At 52.1% G+C, this 18,870-nt stretch overlaps 2 protein-coding genes across 8 annotated transcripts in view; one reads left to right on the plus strand and one right to left on the minus strand.

The window, feature by feature from the left end:
• Nucleotides 1-14,335, plus strand: part of LOC132385589 (uncharacterized) — a 61,595-nt gene extending 47,260 nt beyond the window's left edge. For both annotated transcript variants that reach the window (XM_059957754.1, XM_059957755.1), the window contains one exon: nt 7,699-14,335. In XM_059957754.1, the coding sequence (XP_059813737.1) occupies nt 7,699-9,509 (1,811 nt within the window). In that variant the 3' untranslated portion in view covers nt 9,510-14,335. The remainder of the gene's footprint in view (nt 1-7,698) is intronic.
• LOC132385590 (sorting nexin-11-like) overlaps nt 1-18,870 on the minus strand; it is a 218,115-nt gene that overhangs the window by 4,422 nt on the left and 194,823 nt on the right. For 2 of the 6 annotated variants that reach the window (XM_059957756.1, XM_059957757.1), the window contains one exon: nt 15,445-17,011. The exons of 1 other annotated variant lie outside the window; for it this stretch is intronic. In XM_059957756.1, coding sequence (XP_059813739.1) covers nt 16,960-17,011 — 52 coding nt within the window. In that variant the 3' untranslated portion in view covers nt 15,445-16,959. Of the gene's footprint in view, nt 1-14,937; nt 15,385-15,434; nt 17,012-18,870 lie in introns of those variants that run through there. 3 more of the 6 variants (XM_059957760.1, XM_059957762.1, XM_059957759.1) reach the window with 3 other exon arrangements.

An 18,870-nucleotide genomic window follows, 5' to 3' on the forward strand; every position in this document is an offset into this window, starting at 1 on the left:
CATCCTCTCCACATCCACTCTATCTGTGTCCTCTGGTCCTAGACTCCCCCCACGATAGGAAATATCCTCTCCACATCCACTCTATCTGTGTCCTCTGGCCCTAGACTCCCCCCCACTATAGGAAATATCCTCTCCACATCCACTCTATCTTTGTCCTCTGGTCCTAGACTCCCCCACTATAGGAAACATCCTCTCCACATCCACTCTATCTGTGTCCTCTGTTCCTAGACTCCCCACTATAGGAAACATCCTCTCCACATCCACTCTATCTGTGTCCTCTGGTCCTAGACTCCCCCACTATAGGAAACATCCTCTCCTCATCCACTCTATCTGTGTCCTCTAGTCCTAGACTCCCCCACTACAGGAAACATCCTCTCCACATCCACTCTATCTATGTCCTCTGGTCCTAGACTCCCCCACTACAGGAAACATCCTCTCCACATCCAGTCTATCTGTGTCCTCTGGTCCTAGACTCCCCCACTATAGGAAACATCCTCTCCACATCCAGTCTATCTGTGTCCTCTGGTCCTAGACTCCCCCACTATAGGAAACATCCTCTCCACATCCACTCTATCTGTGTCCTCTGGTCCTAGACTCCCCCACTATAGGAAACATCCTCTCCTCATCCACTCTATCTGTGTCCTCTAGTCCTAGACTCCCCCACTACAGGAAACATCCTCTCCACATCCACTCTATGTCCTCTGGTCCTAGACCCCCACTACAGGAAACATCCTCTCCACATCCACTCTATCTGTGTCCTCTGGTCCTAGAATCCCCCACTAGAGGAAACATCCTCTCCACATCCACTCTATCTGTGTCCTCTTGTCCTAGACTCCCCCACTATAGGAAACATCCTCTCCACATCCACTCTATCTGTGTCCTCTGGTCCTAGACTGCCCCACTATAGGAAACATCCTCTCCACATCCACTCTATCTGTGTCCTCTGGTCCTAGACTCCCCCACTATAGGAAACATCCTCTTCACATCCACTCTATCTGTGTCCTCTGATCCTAGACTCCCCCACTATAGGAAACATTCTCTCCACATCCACTCTATCCGTGTCCTCTGGTCCTAGACTCCCCCACTATAGGAAACATCCTCTCCACATCCACTCTACCTGTGTCCTCTGGTCCTAGACTCCCCCATTATGGGAAACATCCTCTCCACATCCACTCTATCTGTGTCCTCTGGTCCTGGACTCCCCCTCTATAGGAAACACCCTCTCCACATCCACTCTATCTGTGCCCTCTGGTCCTACACTCCTCCACTATAGGAAACATCCTCTCCACATCCACTCTATCTGTGTCCTCTGGTCCTAGACTCCCCCCCACTATAGGAAACATCCTCTCCACATCCACTCTATCTGTGTCCTCTGGTCCTAGACTCCCCCCACGATAGGAAACATCCTCTACACATCCACTCTATCTGTCTCCTCTGGTCCTAGACTGCCCCACTATAGGAAACATCCTCTCCACATCCACTCTATCTGTGTCCTCTGGTCCTAGACTCCCCCCACGATAGGAAATATCCTCTCCACATCCACTCTATCTGTGTCCTCTGGCCCTAGACTCCCCCCCACTATAGGAAATATCCTCTCCACATCCACTCTATCTTTGTCCTCTGGTCCTAGACTCCCCCACTATAGGAAACATCCTCTCCACATCCACTCTATCTGTGTCCTCTGTTCCTAGACTCCCCACTATAGGAAACATCCTCTCCACATCCACTCTATCTGTGTCCTCTGGTCCTAGACTCCCCCACTATAGGAAACATCCTCTCCTCATCCACTCTATCTGTGTCCTCTAGTCCTAGACTCCCCCACTACAGGAAACATCCTCTCCACATCCACTCTATCTATGTCCTCTGGTCCTAGACTCCCCCACTACAGGAAACATCCACTACACATCCAGTCTATCTGTGTCCTCTGGTCCTAGACTCCCCCACTATAGGAAACATCCTCTCCACATTCAGTCTATCTGTGTCCTCTGGTCCTAGACTCCCCCACTATAGGAAACATCCTCTCCACATCCACTCTATCTGTGTCCTCTGGTCCTAGACTCCCCCACTATAGGAAACATCCTCTCCTCATCCACTCTATCTGTGTCCTCTAGTCCTAGACTCCCCCACTACAGGAAACATCCTCTCCACATCCACTCTATGTCCTCTGGTCCTAGACTCCCCCACTACAGGAAACATCCTCTCCACATCCACTCTATCTGTGTCCTCTGGTCCTGGAATCCCCCACTAGAGGAAACATCCTCTCCACATCCACTCTATCTGTGTCCTCTTGTCCTAGACTCCCCCACTATAGGAAACATCCTCTCCACATCCAGTCTATCTGTGTCCTCTGGTCCTAGACCCCCACTATAGGAAACATCCTCTCCACTTCCACTCTATCTGTGTCCCCTGGTCCTAGACTCCCCCACTATAGGAAACATCCTCTCCACATCCACTCTACCTGTGTCCTCTGGTCCTAGACTCCCCCATTATGGGAAACATCCTCTCCACATCCACTCTATCTGTGTCCTCTGGTCCTGGATTCCCCCTCTATAGGAAACACCCTCTCCACATCCACTCTATCTGTGCCCTCTGGTCCTACACTCCTCCACTATAGGAAACATCCTCTCCACATCCACTCTATCTGTGTCCTCTGGTCCTAGACTCCCCCCCACTATAGGAAACATCCTCTCCACATCCACTCTATCTGTGTCCTCTGGTCCTAGACTCCCCCCACGATAGGAAACATCCTCTACACATCCACTCTATCTGTGTCCTCTGGTCCTAGACTGCCCCACTATAGGAAACATCCTCTCCACATCCACTATATCTGTGTCCTCTGGTCCTAGACTCCCCCCACGATAGGAAATATCCTCTCCACATCCACTCTATCTGTGTCCTCTGATCCTAGACTCCCCCACTATAGGAAACATTCTCTCCACATCCACTCTATCCGTGTCCTCTGGTCCTAGACTCCCCCACTATAGGAAACATCCTCTCCACATCCACTCTACCTGTGTCCTCTGGTCCTAGACTCCCCCATTATGGGAAACATCCTCTCCACATCCACTCTATCTGTGTCCTCTGGTCCTGGACTCCCCCTCTATAGGAAACACCCTCTCCACATCCACTCTATCTGTGCCCTCTGGTCCTACACTCCTCCACTATAGGAAACATCCTCTCCACATCCACTCTATCTGTGTCCTCTGGTCCTAGACTCCCCCCCACTATAGGAAACATCCTCTCCACATCCACTCTATCTGTGTCCTCTGGTCCTAGACTCCCCCCACGATAGGAAACATCCTCTCCACATCCACTCTATCTGTGTCCTCTGGTCCTAGACTGCCCCACTATAGGAAACATCCTCTCCACATCCACTCTATCTGTGTCCTCTGGTCCTAGACTCCCCCCACGATAGGAAATATCCTCTCCACATCCACTCTATCTGTGTCCTCTGGCCCTAGACTCCCCCCCACTATAGGAAATATCCTCTCCACATCCACTCTATCTTTGTCCTCTGGTCCTAGACTCCCCCACTATAGGAAACATCCTCTCCACATCCACTCTATCTGTGTCCTCTGTTCCTAGACTCCCCACTATAGGAAACATCCTCTCCACATCCACTCTATCTGTGTCCTCTGGTCCTAGACTCCCCCACTATAGGAAACATCCTCTCCTCATCCACTCTATCTGTGTCCTCTAGTCCTAGACTCCCCCACTACAGGAAACATCCTCTCCACATCCACTCTATCTATGTCCTCTGGTCCTAGACTCCCCCACTACAGGAAACATCCTCTCCACATCCAGTCTATCTGTGTCCTCTGGTCCTAGACTCCCCCACTATAGGAAACATCCTCTCCACATCCAGTCTATCTGTGTCCTCTGGTCCTAGACTCCCCCACTATAGGAAACATCCTCTCCACATCCACTCTATCTGTGTCCTCTGGTCCTAGACTCCCCCACTATAGGAAACATCCTCTCCTCATCCACTCTATCTGTGTCCTCTAGTCCTAGACTCCCCCACTACAGGAAACATCCTCTCCACATCCACTCTATGTCCTCTGGTCCTAGACCCCCACTACAGGAAACATCCTCTCCACATCCACTCTATCTGTGTCCTCTGGTCCTAGAATCCCCCACTAGAGGAAACATCCTCTCCACATCCACTCTATCTGTGTCCTCTTGTCCTAGACTCCCCCACTATAGGAAACATCCTCTCCACATCCAGTCTATCTGTGTCCTCTGGTCCTAGACCCCCACTATAGGAAACATCCTCTCCACTTCCACTCTATCTGTGTCCCCTGGTCCTAGACTCCCCCACTATAGGAAACATCCTCTCCACATCCACTCTACCTGTGTCCTCTGGTCCTAGACTCCCCCATTATGGGAAACATCCTCTCCACATCCACTCTATCTGTGTCCTCTGGTCCTGGATTCCCCCTCTATAGGAAACACCCTCTCCACATCCACTCTATCTGTGCCCTCTGGTCCTACACTCCTCCACTATAGGAAACATCCTCTCCACATCCACTCTATCTGTGTCCTCTGGTCCTAGACTCCCCCCCACTATAGGAAACATCCTCTCCACATCCACTCTATCTGTGTCCTCTGGTCCTAGACTCCCCCCACGATAGGAAACATCCTCTACACATCCACTCTATCTGTGTCCTCTGGTCCTAGACTGCCCCACTATAGGAAACATCCTCTCCACATCCACTCTATCTGTGTCCTCTGGTCCTAGACTCCCCCCACGATAGGAAATATCCTCTCCACATCCACTCTATCTGTGTCCTCTGGCCCTAGACTCCCCCCCACTATAGGAAATATCCTCTCCACATCCACTCTATCTTTGTCCTCTGGTCCTAGACTCCCCCACTATAGGAAACATCCTCTCCACATCCACTCTATCTGTGTCCTCTGGTCCTAGACTCCCCCACTATAGGAAACATCCTCTCCACATCCACTCTATCTGTGTCCTCTGGTCCTAGACTCCCCTACTATAGGAAACATCATCCACTCTATCTGTGTCCTCTGGTCCTAGACTCCCCCCACTATAGGAAACATCCTCTCCACATCCACTCTATCTGTGTCCTCTGGTCCTAGACTCCCCCCACTATAGGAAACATCCTCTCCACATCCACTCCGTCTGTGTCCTCTGGCCCTAGACTCCCCCACTATAGGAAACATCCTCTCCGCATCCACTCTATCTGTGTCCTCTGGTCCTAGACTCCCCCCACTATAGGAAACATTCTCTCCACATCCACTCTATCTGTGTCCTCTGGTCCTAGACTCCCCCACTATAGGAAACATTCTCTCCACATCCAGTCTATCTGTGTCCTCTGGTCCTAGACTCCCCCACTATAGGAAACAAACTCTCCACATCCACTCTATCTGTGTCCTCTGGTCCTAGACTCCCCCCACTATAGGAAACATCCTCTCCACATCCACTCTATCTGTGCCCTCTGGTCCTAGACTCCCCCACTATAGGAAACATCCTCTCCACATCCTCTTTGTCTGTGTCCTCTGGTCCTAGACTCCCCCACTATAGGAAACATCCTCTCCACATCGACTCTACCTGTGTCCTCTGGTCCTAGACTCCCCCATTATGGGAAACATCCTCTCCACATCCACTCTATCTGTGTCCTCTGGTCCTGGATTCCCCCTCTATAGGAAACACCCTCTCCACATCCACTCTATCTGTGCCCTCTGGTCCTACACTCCTCCACTATAGGAAACATCCTCTCCACATCCACTCTATCTGTGTCCTCTGGTCCTAGACTCCCCCCCACTATAGGAAACATCCTCTCCACATCCACTCTATCTGTGTCCTCTGGTCCTAGACTCCCCCCACGATAGGAAACATCCTCTACACATCCACTCTATCTGTGTCCTCTGGTCCTAGACTGCCCCACTATAGGAAACATCCTCTCCACATCCACTCTATCTGTGTCCTCTGGTCCTAGACTCCCCCCACGATAGGAAATATCCTCTCCACATCCACTCTATCTGTGTCCTCTGGCCCTAGACTCCCCCCCACTATAGGAAATATCCTCTCCACATCCACTCTATCTTTGTCCTCTGGTCCTAGACTCCCCCACTATAGGAAACATCCTCTCCACATCCACTCTATCTGTGTCCTCTGGTCCTAGACTCCCCCACTATAGGAAACATCCTCTCCACATCCACTCTATCTGTGTCCTCTGGTCCTAGACTCCCCTACTATAGGAAACATCCTCTCCACATCCACTCTATCTGTGTCCTCTGGTCCTAGACTCCCCCCACTATAGGAAACATCCTCTCCACATCCACTCTATCTGTGTCCTCTGGTCCTAGACTCCCCCCACTATAGGAAACATCCTCTCCACATCCACTCCGTCTGTGTCCTCTGGCCCTAGACTCCCCCACTATAGGAAACATCCTCTCCGCATCCACTCTATCTGTGTCCTCTGGTCCTAGACTCCCCCCACTATAGGAAACATTCTCTCCACATCCACTCTATCTGTGTCCTCTGGTCCTAGACTCCCCCACTATAGGAAACATTCTCTCCACATCCAGTCTATCTGTGTCCTCTGGTCCTAGACTCCCCCACTATAGGAAACAAACTCTCCACATCCACTCTATCTGTGTCCTCTGGTCCTAGACTCCCCCCACTATAGGAAACATCCTCTCCACATCCACTCTATCTGTGCCCTCTGGTCCTAGACTCCCCCACTATAGGAAACATCCTCTCCACATCCTCATTGTCTGTGTCCTCTGGTCCTAGACTCCCCCACTATAGGAAACATCCTCTCCACATCCTCTTTGTCTGTGTCCTCTGGTCCTAGACTCCCCCACTATAGGAAACATCCTCTCCACATCCAGTCTATCTGTGTCCTCTGGTCCTAGACTCCCCCACTATAGGAAACAAACTCTCCACATCCACTCTATCTGTGTCCTCTGGTCCTAGACTCCCCCCACTATAGGAAACATCCTCTCCACATCCACTCTATCTGTGCCCTCTGGTCCTAGACTCCCCCACTATAGGAAACATCCTCTCCACATCCACTCTATCTGTGCCCTCTGGTCCTAGACTCCCCCACTATAGGAAACATTCTCTCCACATCCAGTCTATCTGTGTCCTCTGGTCCTAGACTCCCCCACTATAGGAAACAAACTCTCCACATCCACTCTATCTGTGTCCTCTGGTCCTAGACTCCCCCCACTATAGGAAACATCCTCTCCACATCCACTCTATCTGTGCCCTCTGGTCCTAGACTCCCCCACTATAGGAAACATTCTCTCCACATCCAGTCTATCTGTGTCCTCTGGTCCTAGACTCCCCCACTATAGGAAACAAACTCTCCACATCCACTCTATCTGTGTCCTCTGGTCCTAGACTCCCCCCACTATAGGAAACATCCTCTCCACATCCACTCTATCTGTGCCCTCTGGTCCTAGACTCCCCCACTATAGGAAACATCCTCTCCCTGTCCACCCCACCTGAGACTTTGAATATCTGATAGGTCTGAGTGGGATCCCAAAACCCGCCCCCATCACTGTTCTCAGCTCCAGCGAGGACAGGCCCAGAGCCATTGTGCCCCTGATAGGTTAATCATTACGTTCACCGGGACAGTCTGCTCAGATGTGAGCTCTGACTAAGATGGGGCAGAATCTCTCTGGCCCTCAGACTGAACAGGCTTTCCTTTCTGTTTTGACCTTCAGGTGAGAAGAGCTGCAGGAAGGATCCACCTCTGTGCTCCGCAGTCCCGGCCGGGTACACTGACAAGTCCGAGCAAGCCGCCACCATCGCCCTCCTGCGCAACGCCTACTTCGCGGCCAAGGAGATGATCCCCAGCTCCTCGGCGGGGGCCCTGAACGAGCTCTGCCTGCTCCAGGGCCTGGGGGACCCGGCCGGCCAGCTGAGCGCCCGCCAGCGCTGCCGGCCGATCGAGGAGTTTCAGCGGGCCATCGCCGACGCGCTGGAGCAGGGAATCCTGGAGCGGGCGCGCGCGCTGAACTGCTTCGGCGTCCTGATCGACCTGCCCCGGGACCGCCGTGCGTTCCTGTATCTCCGGGTACTCGAGCGGGCCGGGGCAGCCCGTGAGCCCCGGACCTACCTGCTGTCGGTGGAGGAGCTGCGGGGGGAGGCCACGGCGCGGGAGGTCGCGGCCGTGCTGATCCGGGTGCTGGCCCAGAAGGGCCTGGACTCCAGGCGGATGTGCGGGCTGGCGCTCGACGGGACGGCCGTCTCGGCCGAGTGCCGGGAGGGCGTGGAGGCCGAGCTGAGGGCCCGGGTCCCCGGCCTGCTCTGTGTCCGCTGCCTGGCCCACAGGCTGACCCTCAGCTGGGCTTCAGCGGCCGACACAATCCCCTACCTGGTGAAATACCGGGAGATCCTCCGCTCCATCTACACGCACCTGGCCGAGCTGCCCCGCAGCCGGGACGGGCCGGAGGCTGTGGGGGAGGTCCTCGCCCACCGGGAGGAGCCGGGTGGGGACGGTTCCCCCTCCGAGTGGCTGGCAGCAAGGGCTCCAGTGGACGCCGTCCTCCGCGACTTCGGCAGGCTCGTCTGTCTGCTCCGCGACGGGGGCTCGGCCCGGGGCGCCTGGCTGGCGAAGGCCCTGTGCAGCTACAAGTTCCTGCACTGCAGCCACCTCCTGGCGGACGTCCTGCACCAGCTGTCCATCCTGGGCAGGAGCTGCCAGAGGCCGGACCCCGACTTCTCCATCGTCCACCCGCTGCTGAGGTCGACGGTGACCACCATCAGCAAGCCCAGCGCCGGGGAGGCGCTGAAGCACTTCCTGGCCGCCCTCCCGCCCCACGGCCCCTTCACCTTCCAGGGGCAGGCGATCAGAGACGGCCCCCGGCAGCGGCGGGAGGCGGAGGGCATCTGCACCGCCTTCCTGGAGAACCTCACCCGGGACCTGAGGGCCAGGTTCTCGGAGGCCCGGGACGCCGACGTGGTGACGTCCATGACGGCCGTCTTCGACCCCCGCGCACCCGCCGGACTCCAAGACCCGGCACGTCCACACCCTGACCGGCTACCTGTCAGGCCTGGGCGGCCGGGGCGAGGGGGAGCACTTCGAGATGAGCTGCCGGCAGGAGCTGGTCGGCTTCCTGGACTTCGTGGAGTCCCGGCCGGGCGTCCGCCCCCTCGGCAGCGTCCGCGACGTCTGCCGGCTGGCCCTCGGCCAGAGGCTCACCTTCCCGGTGGCGGGCTCGCTGGCCGAGCGCTTCCTCAGCCTGCCCACCCCCACCGACCAGCTGGGGGCCCTGCTCGGCAGGGAGCAGGCGCTGCGGAACAGGCTGGGCCGCTCGCTGACCACCGAGCGGCTCGGGGACCTGCTCAGGATCGTGGCACACGGGCCGCCCATCAGGGAGTTCAACTTCAAGGCCGCCTTCCAGCAGCTGAAACTCCAGGAGAAGTGACTTCTCAACCGGGCACGGGGCCTCACTGGCAGCCACTGATTACAGGCCAAGGAGGCGGCCCCTCGCCAAGTCCTAGGGCTCTGCTTCTCTGCGTACACTGGTAACCAAAATGCTCAGAGATCCTAGGTAAAGTACTTGTGGTCCGACCAAAAAAGTCTCCCTCGCTCTGTCTATTTCAAATGAGTCGACACTGTTAAAAAAGATGAAGAGACTACGTTTACTTGTCACAGGTACAGGTAAGGCGCGGTGTGTCGTCTGTGTCGACGGGCAACCCAGTCCGACGTGGTCTACCCCCAGCGTGCACGCCCGCAACTTATGAACCCTGACCCGCACGGCTTTGGAAGGTGGAAGGAAACCGGAGAGCGTGCGAGTTCCCCGCGGACAGCGGCAGGAGTTGTAACCCGCTCGCCCAGCTAACTGTTAGCGGCGCGGGTCACCGAAGTTTCCACACTCTCCCTCCGTGAACCGCATGGGTCTCCTCCCATGGTCCAAAGACGCGCCGGCTCAGCGCTGTCACCTGTCCTGCGATTAGGCGGGGGCTTAGGTCGCTGGGTTGCTGAGCAGGTCTGCGCTGTATCTCTGAGATAAATTTCAAAAACAGGGAAAAGCACTTGTGAGCTCATTGCAGGCCCGAGAGAACCTGCGGACGCTGGAAGCCCAGACAAAATGCCGGAGGAGCTCAGCGGGCCGGGCAGCGCGTGTGGAGGAGAGTAAACAGTCGATGTCTTGGGCCAAAACCAACGTCCCGCCAAAGGGTCCCAGCCCGAAGCGTCGTCTGCTCGCTCTTCTCCACAGATACAGCCTGGCGTGCCGAGTTCCTCCAGTATTTCCTGCCTGTGGCCCAGCGACCCCATCAACAGCTTTCCCCTCGCTGATTGTATTTCCAGCGTGCCTGACTTTGAAGATGAGCTTTTATTTGTCACGGATGCAACCAGTGAAAAGCATCATTCAATCAACAGCCAGCACAGCCCGAGGACGTTCCGAGGCGGCTACGCGAGCTTCGCTGATGTGGCCAGCCCACAACTTACAGACCCGCCGGCAACGGACGCCCGTCACGGGGGAGAACGTACAAACTCCTTACAAACAGCAGCTGGAACCAAACCCCGATCTCTGGCACCGTAAACACTAACCACCAGACTGCAGAGTCGCCCCTGGACTGGACACGGCTCCTCAATGACGGGTGCACGCTCCGGTTACCAAAATGGATACACGGTCTGGGTAAAAGTACTTGCGATCTGACCAAAAACTCTCTCTCTTGCTCTTTTTTTCATTTCAAACAACTTGACGATATCGATGATCAGCTGTCTGGACTCAGAGGGTCAGAGTAAATATTTTTTTTAAATCGAAGTACGTACACGTCACCATTGACAACCCTGAGATTCATTTTCTTGCAGGCATACTCAAGAAATCCACAATACAGTAATAACTATAACACAACCAACAAGAGACCCCATCAATTTGGATGTTCAACCAGAGTGCAGAAGGCAACAAGCTGAGCAAATACAATAAGAAATAATATTAAATAAATAAGCAATAAATATTGAGAACATGAGGTGAAGAGTCCTTGAAAGTGAGTCTATTGGCTGTGGGGACATTTCAGTGATGGGGCAGGTGAAGTTGAGTGAGGTCACACACACACAAAATGAGGGAGGGGCTCAGCAAGGCCGCCTGCCGAAGGGGTTCGGCCCGAAACGTCGACTGTACTCTTTCTCCACGCTGCCTGGCCTGCTGAGTTCTTCCAGCATTTTGTGTGTGCTGCTCTGGATTTCCAGCATCTGCAGATTTTCTCTTGAGTGGAGTTATCCCCTTTGGTTCAAGAGCCTGATGGTTGAGGAGTATAACTGTTCCTGAACCTGGTGGTGTGGGACCTGAGGCTCCTGTACCTCCTTCCTGATGGTTGAGGGGTAATAACTGTTCCTGAGCCTGGTGGTGTGGGACCTGAGGCTCCCGTACCTCCTTCCTGATGGTTGAGGGGTAATAACTGTTCCTGAGCCTGGTGGTGTGGGTCCTGAGGCTCCTGTACCTCCTTCCTGACAGTTGAGGGGTAATAACTGTTCCTGAACCTGGTGGTGTGGGACCTGAGGCTCCTGTACCTTCTTCCAGATGGTTGAGGGGTAATAACTGTTCCTGAACCTGGTGGTGTGGGACCTGAGGCTCCTGTACCTCCTTCCTGACGGTTGAGGGGTAATAACTGTTCCTGAACCTGGTGGTGTGAGTCTTTGACAAGGTGCCACACATGAGGCTGCTTACCAAGTTAGAAGCCCATGGTATTACAGGAAAGTTACTAACATGGCAAGAGCATTGACTGCTTGGTAGAAAGCAGTGAGTGGGAATAAAAGGATCCTTTCCTGGTTAGCTGACAGTGACTAGAGGTGTTCCACAGGGGTCGGTGTTGGGACCACTTCTTTTTATGCTGTATACAAATGATTTAGATGATGGAATAGATGACTTTGTAGCCAAGTTTGCAGATGATATGAAAACTGGTAGAGGGGCAGGTAGCGTTCAGGAAACAGGTAGGCTGCAGATGGACTTAGTTTAGGAGAATGGGTAAGAAAGTGGCAAATGAAATACAATGTTGGAAAATACACTGTCATGCAATTTGGTAATAGAAGTAAATGTGCGGACTAATTTCTAAACAGGGACAAAATCCAAAAATCTGAGATGCAGAGGGACTTGGGAGTCCTTGTGCAGAACACCCTGAAGGCTAACTCGCAGGTAGAGTCAGTGGTGAGGAAGGCGAACGCCATGTTAGCATTCATTTCAAAAGGTCACAATACAGGAGGAGGGATGTGATGCTGAGGCTCTATAAGGCATTGGTGAGGCCTCACCTCGAGTATTGTGAACAGTTTTGGGCTCCTCATCTAAGACAAGATGTTCAGGCACTAGAGAGGGTCCAGAGAAGGATCACAAGGATGATTCCGGGAATGAAAGGGTTACTATAGGAGGAGCGTCTGATGACTCTGGGTCTGTACTCTCTGGAATTCAGAAGGATGAGGGGGAATCTCACTGAAACCCTTTTCAACGTTGACAGAGTAGACATGGAAAGGATGTTTCCCGTGATGGGGGAATCTAGGACAAGAGGGCACAGCCTCAGGGTAGAGGGGTGCCCTTTCAAAACAGAGATGTGGAAAAATTTCTTTAGCCAGAGGGTGATGAATTTGTGGAATCTGTTGCCGCGTGGAGGCCAGGTCGTTGGGGGTGTATTTAAGGCAGAGATTGATCGATTCTTGACTGGACACGGCAGGGAGTGGGGCTGAGGAGGGGGGGAACAGGATTAGCCACAACCGAATGGCAGATTAGACTCGATGGGTTGGATGACCTAATTCTGCGGCCTTATAGAGTCCTGAGGCTGCTGTCGCTTCTTGCAGGAGCAAGGAGAGAGCAGCGCCTGTGGGTGGGGAAGGATCTGCCGACAACTCGGGTGGAAACCTTGTGTCAAGGCCGCAGTTTGTTCCAGGTCTGCCACCTCAGGCGCTCCAGGTTCCAGCACCCAAATCCGCTTGAGTTAGAGCCACCACTGACAATCAGTTTATCAATCATTATTACATAGTCATTGAAAACTACAGGGCGGAAACAGGCCCTTCAGCCCACCTAGACCATCCCGTCTACCTACTCCCATCGACCATATCCCTCCCCATCCAAACTTCTCTAAAATGTTGAAACTTGCTCGATTCACACTCTCACCACCCTCCAAGTGTAGAAGTGTCCCCTCACGGCCTCTTAAGCATTTCACCTTTCACCCTTAACCCACGACCTCTGGTCGTAGTCTCGCCCAACCTCAGTGGAAAAAGCCTGCTTGCATTTACCCCATCTATACCCCTCATAATTCTGTATACCTCTATCAAATCTCCCCTCAATCTTCTATGTTCTAGAGAATAAAGTCCGAACCTATTCAATCTTCTCTTATAACTCAGGACCTCCAGACACAACAACATGCATGTAAATTTTCTCAGTACTTGTTCAATCTTTCTTACTTCTTTCCTGTAGAAAATATTCATTTATCATAAACACAAGGGAATCTGCAGATGCTGGAAATCCAGAACAACAAAATGCTGCAGGAACTCAGCAGGTCAGGCAGCATCTAGGGAAATAAATGACCGGTCGACATTTCGGGCCGAGACCCTTCATCAGGACTGGAAAGGAAGGGGGTAGAGGCCAGAATAGAAAGGTGGGGGGGGGGGAGGGGAAGGAGGAGGGCTGGAGGGCAATAGGTGAAGCCAGGTGGGTGGGAAAGGTAAAAGCCTGGAGAGGAAGGAATCTGATAGGAGAGGAGAGTGGACTGTAGGATAAAGGGAAAGAGAGGACCCAGAGGCAGGTGAGAAGAGTGGGGAATAGAAGAGGGGAGGGGAGAAATTTATATTCATGCCATCAGGTTGGAGACTACCCAGACGGAATACAGTCGGCCCTCCTTATCGCGAGGGATTGGTTCCAGGACCCCTTGCGGATACCGAAAAACGCGGATGCTCAAGTCCCTTGTTTAACTTGTCTTAGGGTGGTGGATTTTAGGACCCAGCGGAACCCCAGACCTCATTTAACCTGTCTCAGTGCGGTGGTCTTTAAGACCCAGCGGAGTTCTGAATCTGCAGTGTTTCTGTTCACAAAAATAATCACGGCTGAAAATAAAGTGGAAATAATAAAGCGATCGGGAAGAGGTGAAACGCCATCGGTCATTGGAAAAGAGTTAGTCGGTCAACAATCAGAACAATTTTAAAGGATAAAGTGAGAAAGGCCCTGCCTCGATGAAAGCTACAATTATTACTAAGCAACGCAGTGGTTTAATTATTGAAATACATACGTTTCTTAAGTGTTTTATATGCATAGAAAGGTAAAATATGTACTATATACTAAGACAAACGTTTGACTGACACTAAATAATACCGGATGTACCTGTTCCGAATTACTTAGTAAGAGAACTTCATGTTTTTTTTCCATCCTGATCCACGATAACCCATGCACATCCTCCCGTATACTTTAAATCATCTCTAGATTACTTATAATACCTAATACAATGTCAATGCTGTGTAAATCGTTGTTTTACTGCATTGTTTAGGGAATAATGACAAGAAAAAAAGTCTGTACATGCTCGAACGACGAGCGCTGGAAGAGCACTTCCGGGTTTTCGCGATTCGCGGCTGGTTGAATCCGCGCATGCAGAACTCGCGGATAAGGAGGGCCGACTGTATAAGGAGTTGCTCCTCCACCCTGAGGGTGGCCTCATCTTGGCACAAGATGTGAGGCAGACACAGTGGGCTGAAAGGTCTAATTCTGCTCCTATGTCTTATGGGCTTATGCATCACCCCTCCTCCTGTTTCCAAACACTAAAGACGGGACTCAGACGCAAGCATCCAGGGGGACAGTTGATTAGCAATCTAAAACATTCTGGTTTGGTTTTGACTAGTTTCACTAGTTAATTTTTTTTTAAATATAAATATATCAGGAACATATTGGAAGCCTGTTTCCCTGTAAAGACAGCGCACTAGAAATTGAAACACTCCAATACACAAACAAGAACTTCTACAGATGCCCAGTAGGGGGTATCCTGACCAGCTGCATCACTGCCCGGTTCAGAAGCTTCACCACAGCAGGCAGGAAGGCTCGCCAATGGGGAGTTAAAACTGTCCAGGACATCACCAGCACCAGCCTACCCACCGTCACGGACATACTCTCAGTTTGTCGAAGTTTTAGGCTTATTTTTTTTTAATTATCGTGTTTTTTATCTTGTTGCGTTTTACTTTGTGCTATTGGATCCAGAGTAACAGCTCTCCTTTACACTTGTGACCTGCAATTGACATTAATCTTAGAAATGACAGAAACGGTCGGGAGTGACATTAAACTGTTTTGCTACTTCAACAAGTTAGAAACTACGAAGATTTTAAAGGCATCGACGATCACCTGGAACTTCGCATCGAAAATGAAGATCTGGCAGAGGCAACCGTTCAAAGCATTGCATCAAGGCAGCGCGTTAGCTGTACTGGGTGTCTGCAAAAGAACACGGCAGCCTATACTGGATTAAATCCTCCATTGATAACTATTAGGAGCTAATATACAGCTTTATAGCACTGTTACAGTAATGATAGTCCTCCGATTTGTTCTGTAATTCATAATTTGTTGTTCAGTTTGTGATTCTTTATATACGTTTTTAACTCTTTCCGAGAAACTTTGGGGCAAAGTTAATTAGGCCAAAATATAGTGGACCCGGTGTGTCCTGATTAACTGAATTGAAGTAGGCAGAACACAAACTATCTGTTTATCCTGCTCAACAGATGGGTCATATAGAACGTAGAACATGCACGTCACATGCACAACAAGCGTACCAAATTACAAAGTTTATACGTCACCATGTACGGTACTACATACCGTTACAGAATTTCGTCTTTCTTTCTGCGCTGCATTTGTGCCAGCTCTAACAAAGCTCTCCTCGCGTCCCCGAACGCGTCTGTCGCCCCTTCCCGTTGGCGAATATATATGCAAATACGAACCCGGACAGAAGACACGGCGGACTTCAGGAGGGATTTCCGCTTGCGCCAGCGGACGCGCTGGACGCCAGGGTAGGGCACCGAGGAGTGCGGCAGAACAGAGGGATCTGGGAGTACGGGTCCACGGTTGCCTGAAAGTGGGCGGTAAAGAGGAGCGCTTTGGCCTGAGCACTGAGCACAGGAGTGGCGATGCCGTGGCGAAGTTATGCAAGATGCAGGTGAGGCCTAATTTGGAGTATTGCCAGCAGCTACCTGCAGGGAAGATGTCAATAAGATTGAAAGTAGGCAGAGAAAATTTACAGGGATGCTGGCGGGACTTGAGGGCCGAAGTTACAGGTGAGAACGTTGTTCCCGAGAGCACAGGGGAATCAGGGATGATTTGATGGGAGGCGTACATCTCACTGAACAGTTGATGGACACGCGGATGAAGGTCTACGCGGGCGGGAAGGGACGGTTTGAGGGGCGGAACAACAGGGCAGAGATATGTCTCTACCAGAGGAGGCGAGAGGTGCCCCTTCCCTCTGCTAGCTTGCCGGTCACCCTCGGGCAAGGTGTAGCTCCTGATTAAACCCCCCCCCCCCCCCCAACCCAACCAGGATCATGGGAAGCCGTGGTGACCTGTCAACAGAAGTGGAGCATGCCAGATAAATTTCAACATTGAAGGGAAGTTTGTATTAAGCACATGGGTGGGAGGCGTATGGGGGAGGGCTGTTATGGTCCAAGAGCGGGTCAATGGGTCTAGGCAGATTAGTGGTCCTGGCACAGACTAGATGGGCTGAAGGGCCTCCCTCTGTGCTCTCTCAAAGACCTAAACGGAGCCCCTCGAAGCTTTTTGCAAGTGTGATTATTTTCAAGGCTCCCTGCATTCTTTATTGCTCCTGTTGAGAGGTCAGCACTTTAACCCGAATGGAGGGAAGTACAGGGGAGAGTCTTCCAAGGTGGGGACCACCATCTTACAGAGGGGTTCGGAGGTCTGCCTACCTCGCTGACCCGGAGAGTTACGCTGGCTGGAGCCGGGGCCCTGAGCTCTGGCTCTCGGTCGGGTCACGCAGTGCCAAACAGGGTCAAAGGGTAGAGGTCAGACAGAGTGATCGGCCAGTCCTCCAGGTTCAGGGGAGCCAACGACAAAACTGTTACGGAAACAGCAATGAGGAATCCTTCTACACCTGAGTGAGATGGGATTCCCGAGTCTCCACCCGGGACGTGCGTGACCGACAGTAGTGAAAACGGAGAGGAAGCTACCGACATGATGAAGGAAGCCCTGAACGCGCTCGGAGATGGAGGACCGTCATCGCTGCCCGAAAGGCCAGAGGTGTAACAGGCAGTAAAAAGGGGGGGGGGGTTTGGTGAAACGCCTGAGGACGTTTCTCTACACAGAGAGTGGTGGGAGTGTGGAATGTGCTGCTGGGGTAATGGTAGAGACAGAAACATTAGCCACCTGGATGGAGGAGTGAGTGAGTGAGTGAGAGTGTGAGTGAGAGAGAGAGAGAGTGAGAGAGAGAGACTCTGTGTGTGTGTGTGTGTGTGTGTGAGTGTGTGTGTGTGTGTGTGTGAGTGTGTGTGTGAGTGTGTGTGTGTGTCTGTGTGTGTGAGTGTGTGTGTGAGTGTGTGTGTCTGTGTGTGTGAGTGTGTGTGTCTGTGTGTGAGTGTGTGTGTGTGTGTGTGTCTGTGTGTGTGTGAGTGTGTGTGTGTCTGTGTGTGTGAGTGTGTGTGTGTCTGTGTGTGTGAGTGTGTGTGTCTGTGTGTGAGTGTGTGTGTGAGTGTGTGAGTGTGAGTGTGTGTGTGTGTCTGTGTGTGTGTGTGTGTGTGTGTGAGTGTGTGTGTGTGTCTGTGTGTGTGAGTGTGTGTGTCTGTGTGTGTGAGTGTGTGTGTCTGTGTGTGAGTGTGTGTGTGAGTGTGTGAGTGTGAGTGTGTGTGTATGTCTGTGTGTGTGTATGTGTGTGAGTGTGTGCGTGAGTCTGTGTGTGTGAGAGAGTGAGTGTGTGTCTGTGTGTGTGAGAGAGTGTGTGAGAGTGTGTGTCTGTGTGTGTGACTATTTGTGTGTGTCTGTGTGTGTGTGAGTGTGTGTGTGTCTGTGTGTGTAAGTGTGTGTGTGTGTGAGTGTGTGTGTGAGTGTGTGTGTCTGTGTCTGTGTGTGAGTGTGTCTGTGTGTGTGTGAGTGAGTGAGTGTGTCTGTGTGTGTCTGTGTGTGTGAGTGAGTGAGTGAGTGTGTGTGTGTGTGTGTGTCTGTGTGAGTGTGAGTGTGTGTGTGTGAGTGTGTGTGAGTTAGAGTTAAATTGATCGTACAGCAGGCGCAAACATGGTGGGACTCTACAGTTCTATACCATTCTGAAATTCTACATTCTATGCGCTTAAAACAGAAAAAAAAACAGTCGGCAGCGGCGGGTTCTCCAGGATCCCCTGCCTTTCTGGTTTCCCGCTCCCCGTTCAAACCTTCTCTTCGACGGGAGTCCAGTGACTCTTACAGCAACACAACTCTCCGTCTCCAACCTTTCGACCCTTATCCCACATCCACCCACCACCATGTTTAATATCACTGGCATCTGCTCCGAAATTTGTTATTCTGTAGCAGCAGTACATTGCAGTACATAATAATAGAAACCTTAAATGACAGTAAATATATATGCACAAGTTAAATTAAATAATTATTGCAAAAAGAGAAGTAGTGAGGGAGAGTTCATGGGTTCAATGCTCATTGAGAAATCAGATGGCAGAGAGGAAGAAGCTGTTCCTGAATCACTGAGTGTGTGTCTTCAGGCTCCTGTACCTCCTCCCTGATGGCAGAGGGGAAGAAGCTGTTCCTGAATCGTTGAGTGTGTGTCTTCAGGCTCCTGTACCTCCTCCCTGATGGCAGAGGGGAAGAAGCTGTTCCTGAATCGCTGAGTGTGTGTCTTCAGGCTCCTGTACCCCCTCCCTGATGGCAGAGGGGAAGAAGCTGTTCCTGAATCACTGAGTGTGTGTCTTCAGGCTCCTGTACCCCCTCCCTGAT

Source organism: Hypanus sabinus (assembly GCF_030144855.1).
Source record: "Hypanus sabinus isolate sHypSab1 chromosome X1 unlocalized genomic scaffold, sHypSab1.hap1 SUPER_X1_unloc_12, whole genome shotgun sequence".
In the NCBI taxonomy this organism is placed as follows: Eukaryota; Metazoa; Chordata; class Chondrichthyes; order Myliobatiformes; family Dasyatidae; genus Hypanus; species Hypanus sabinus.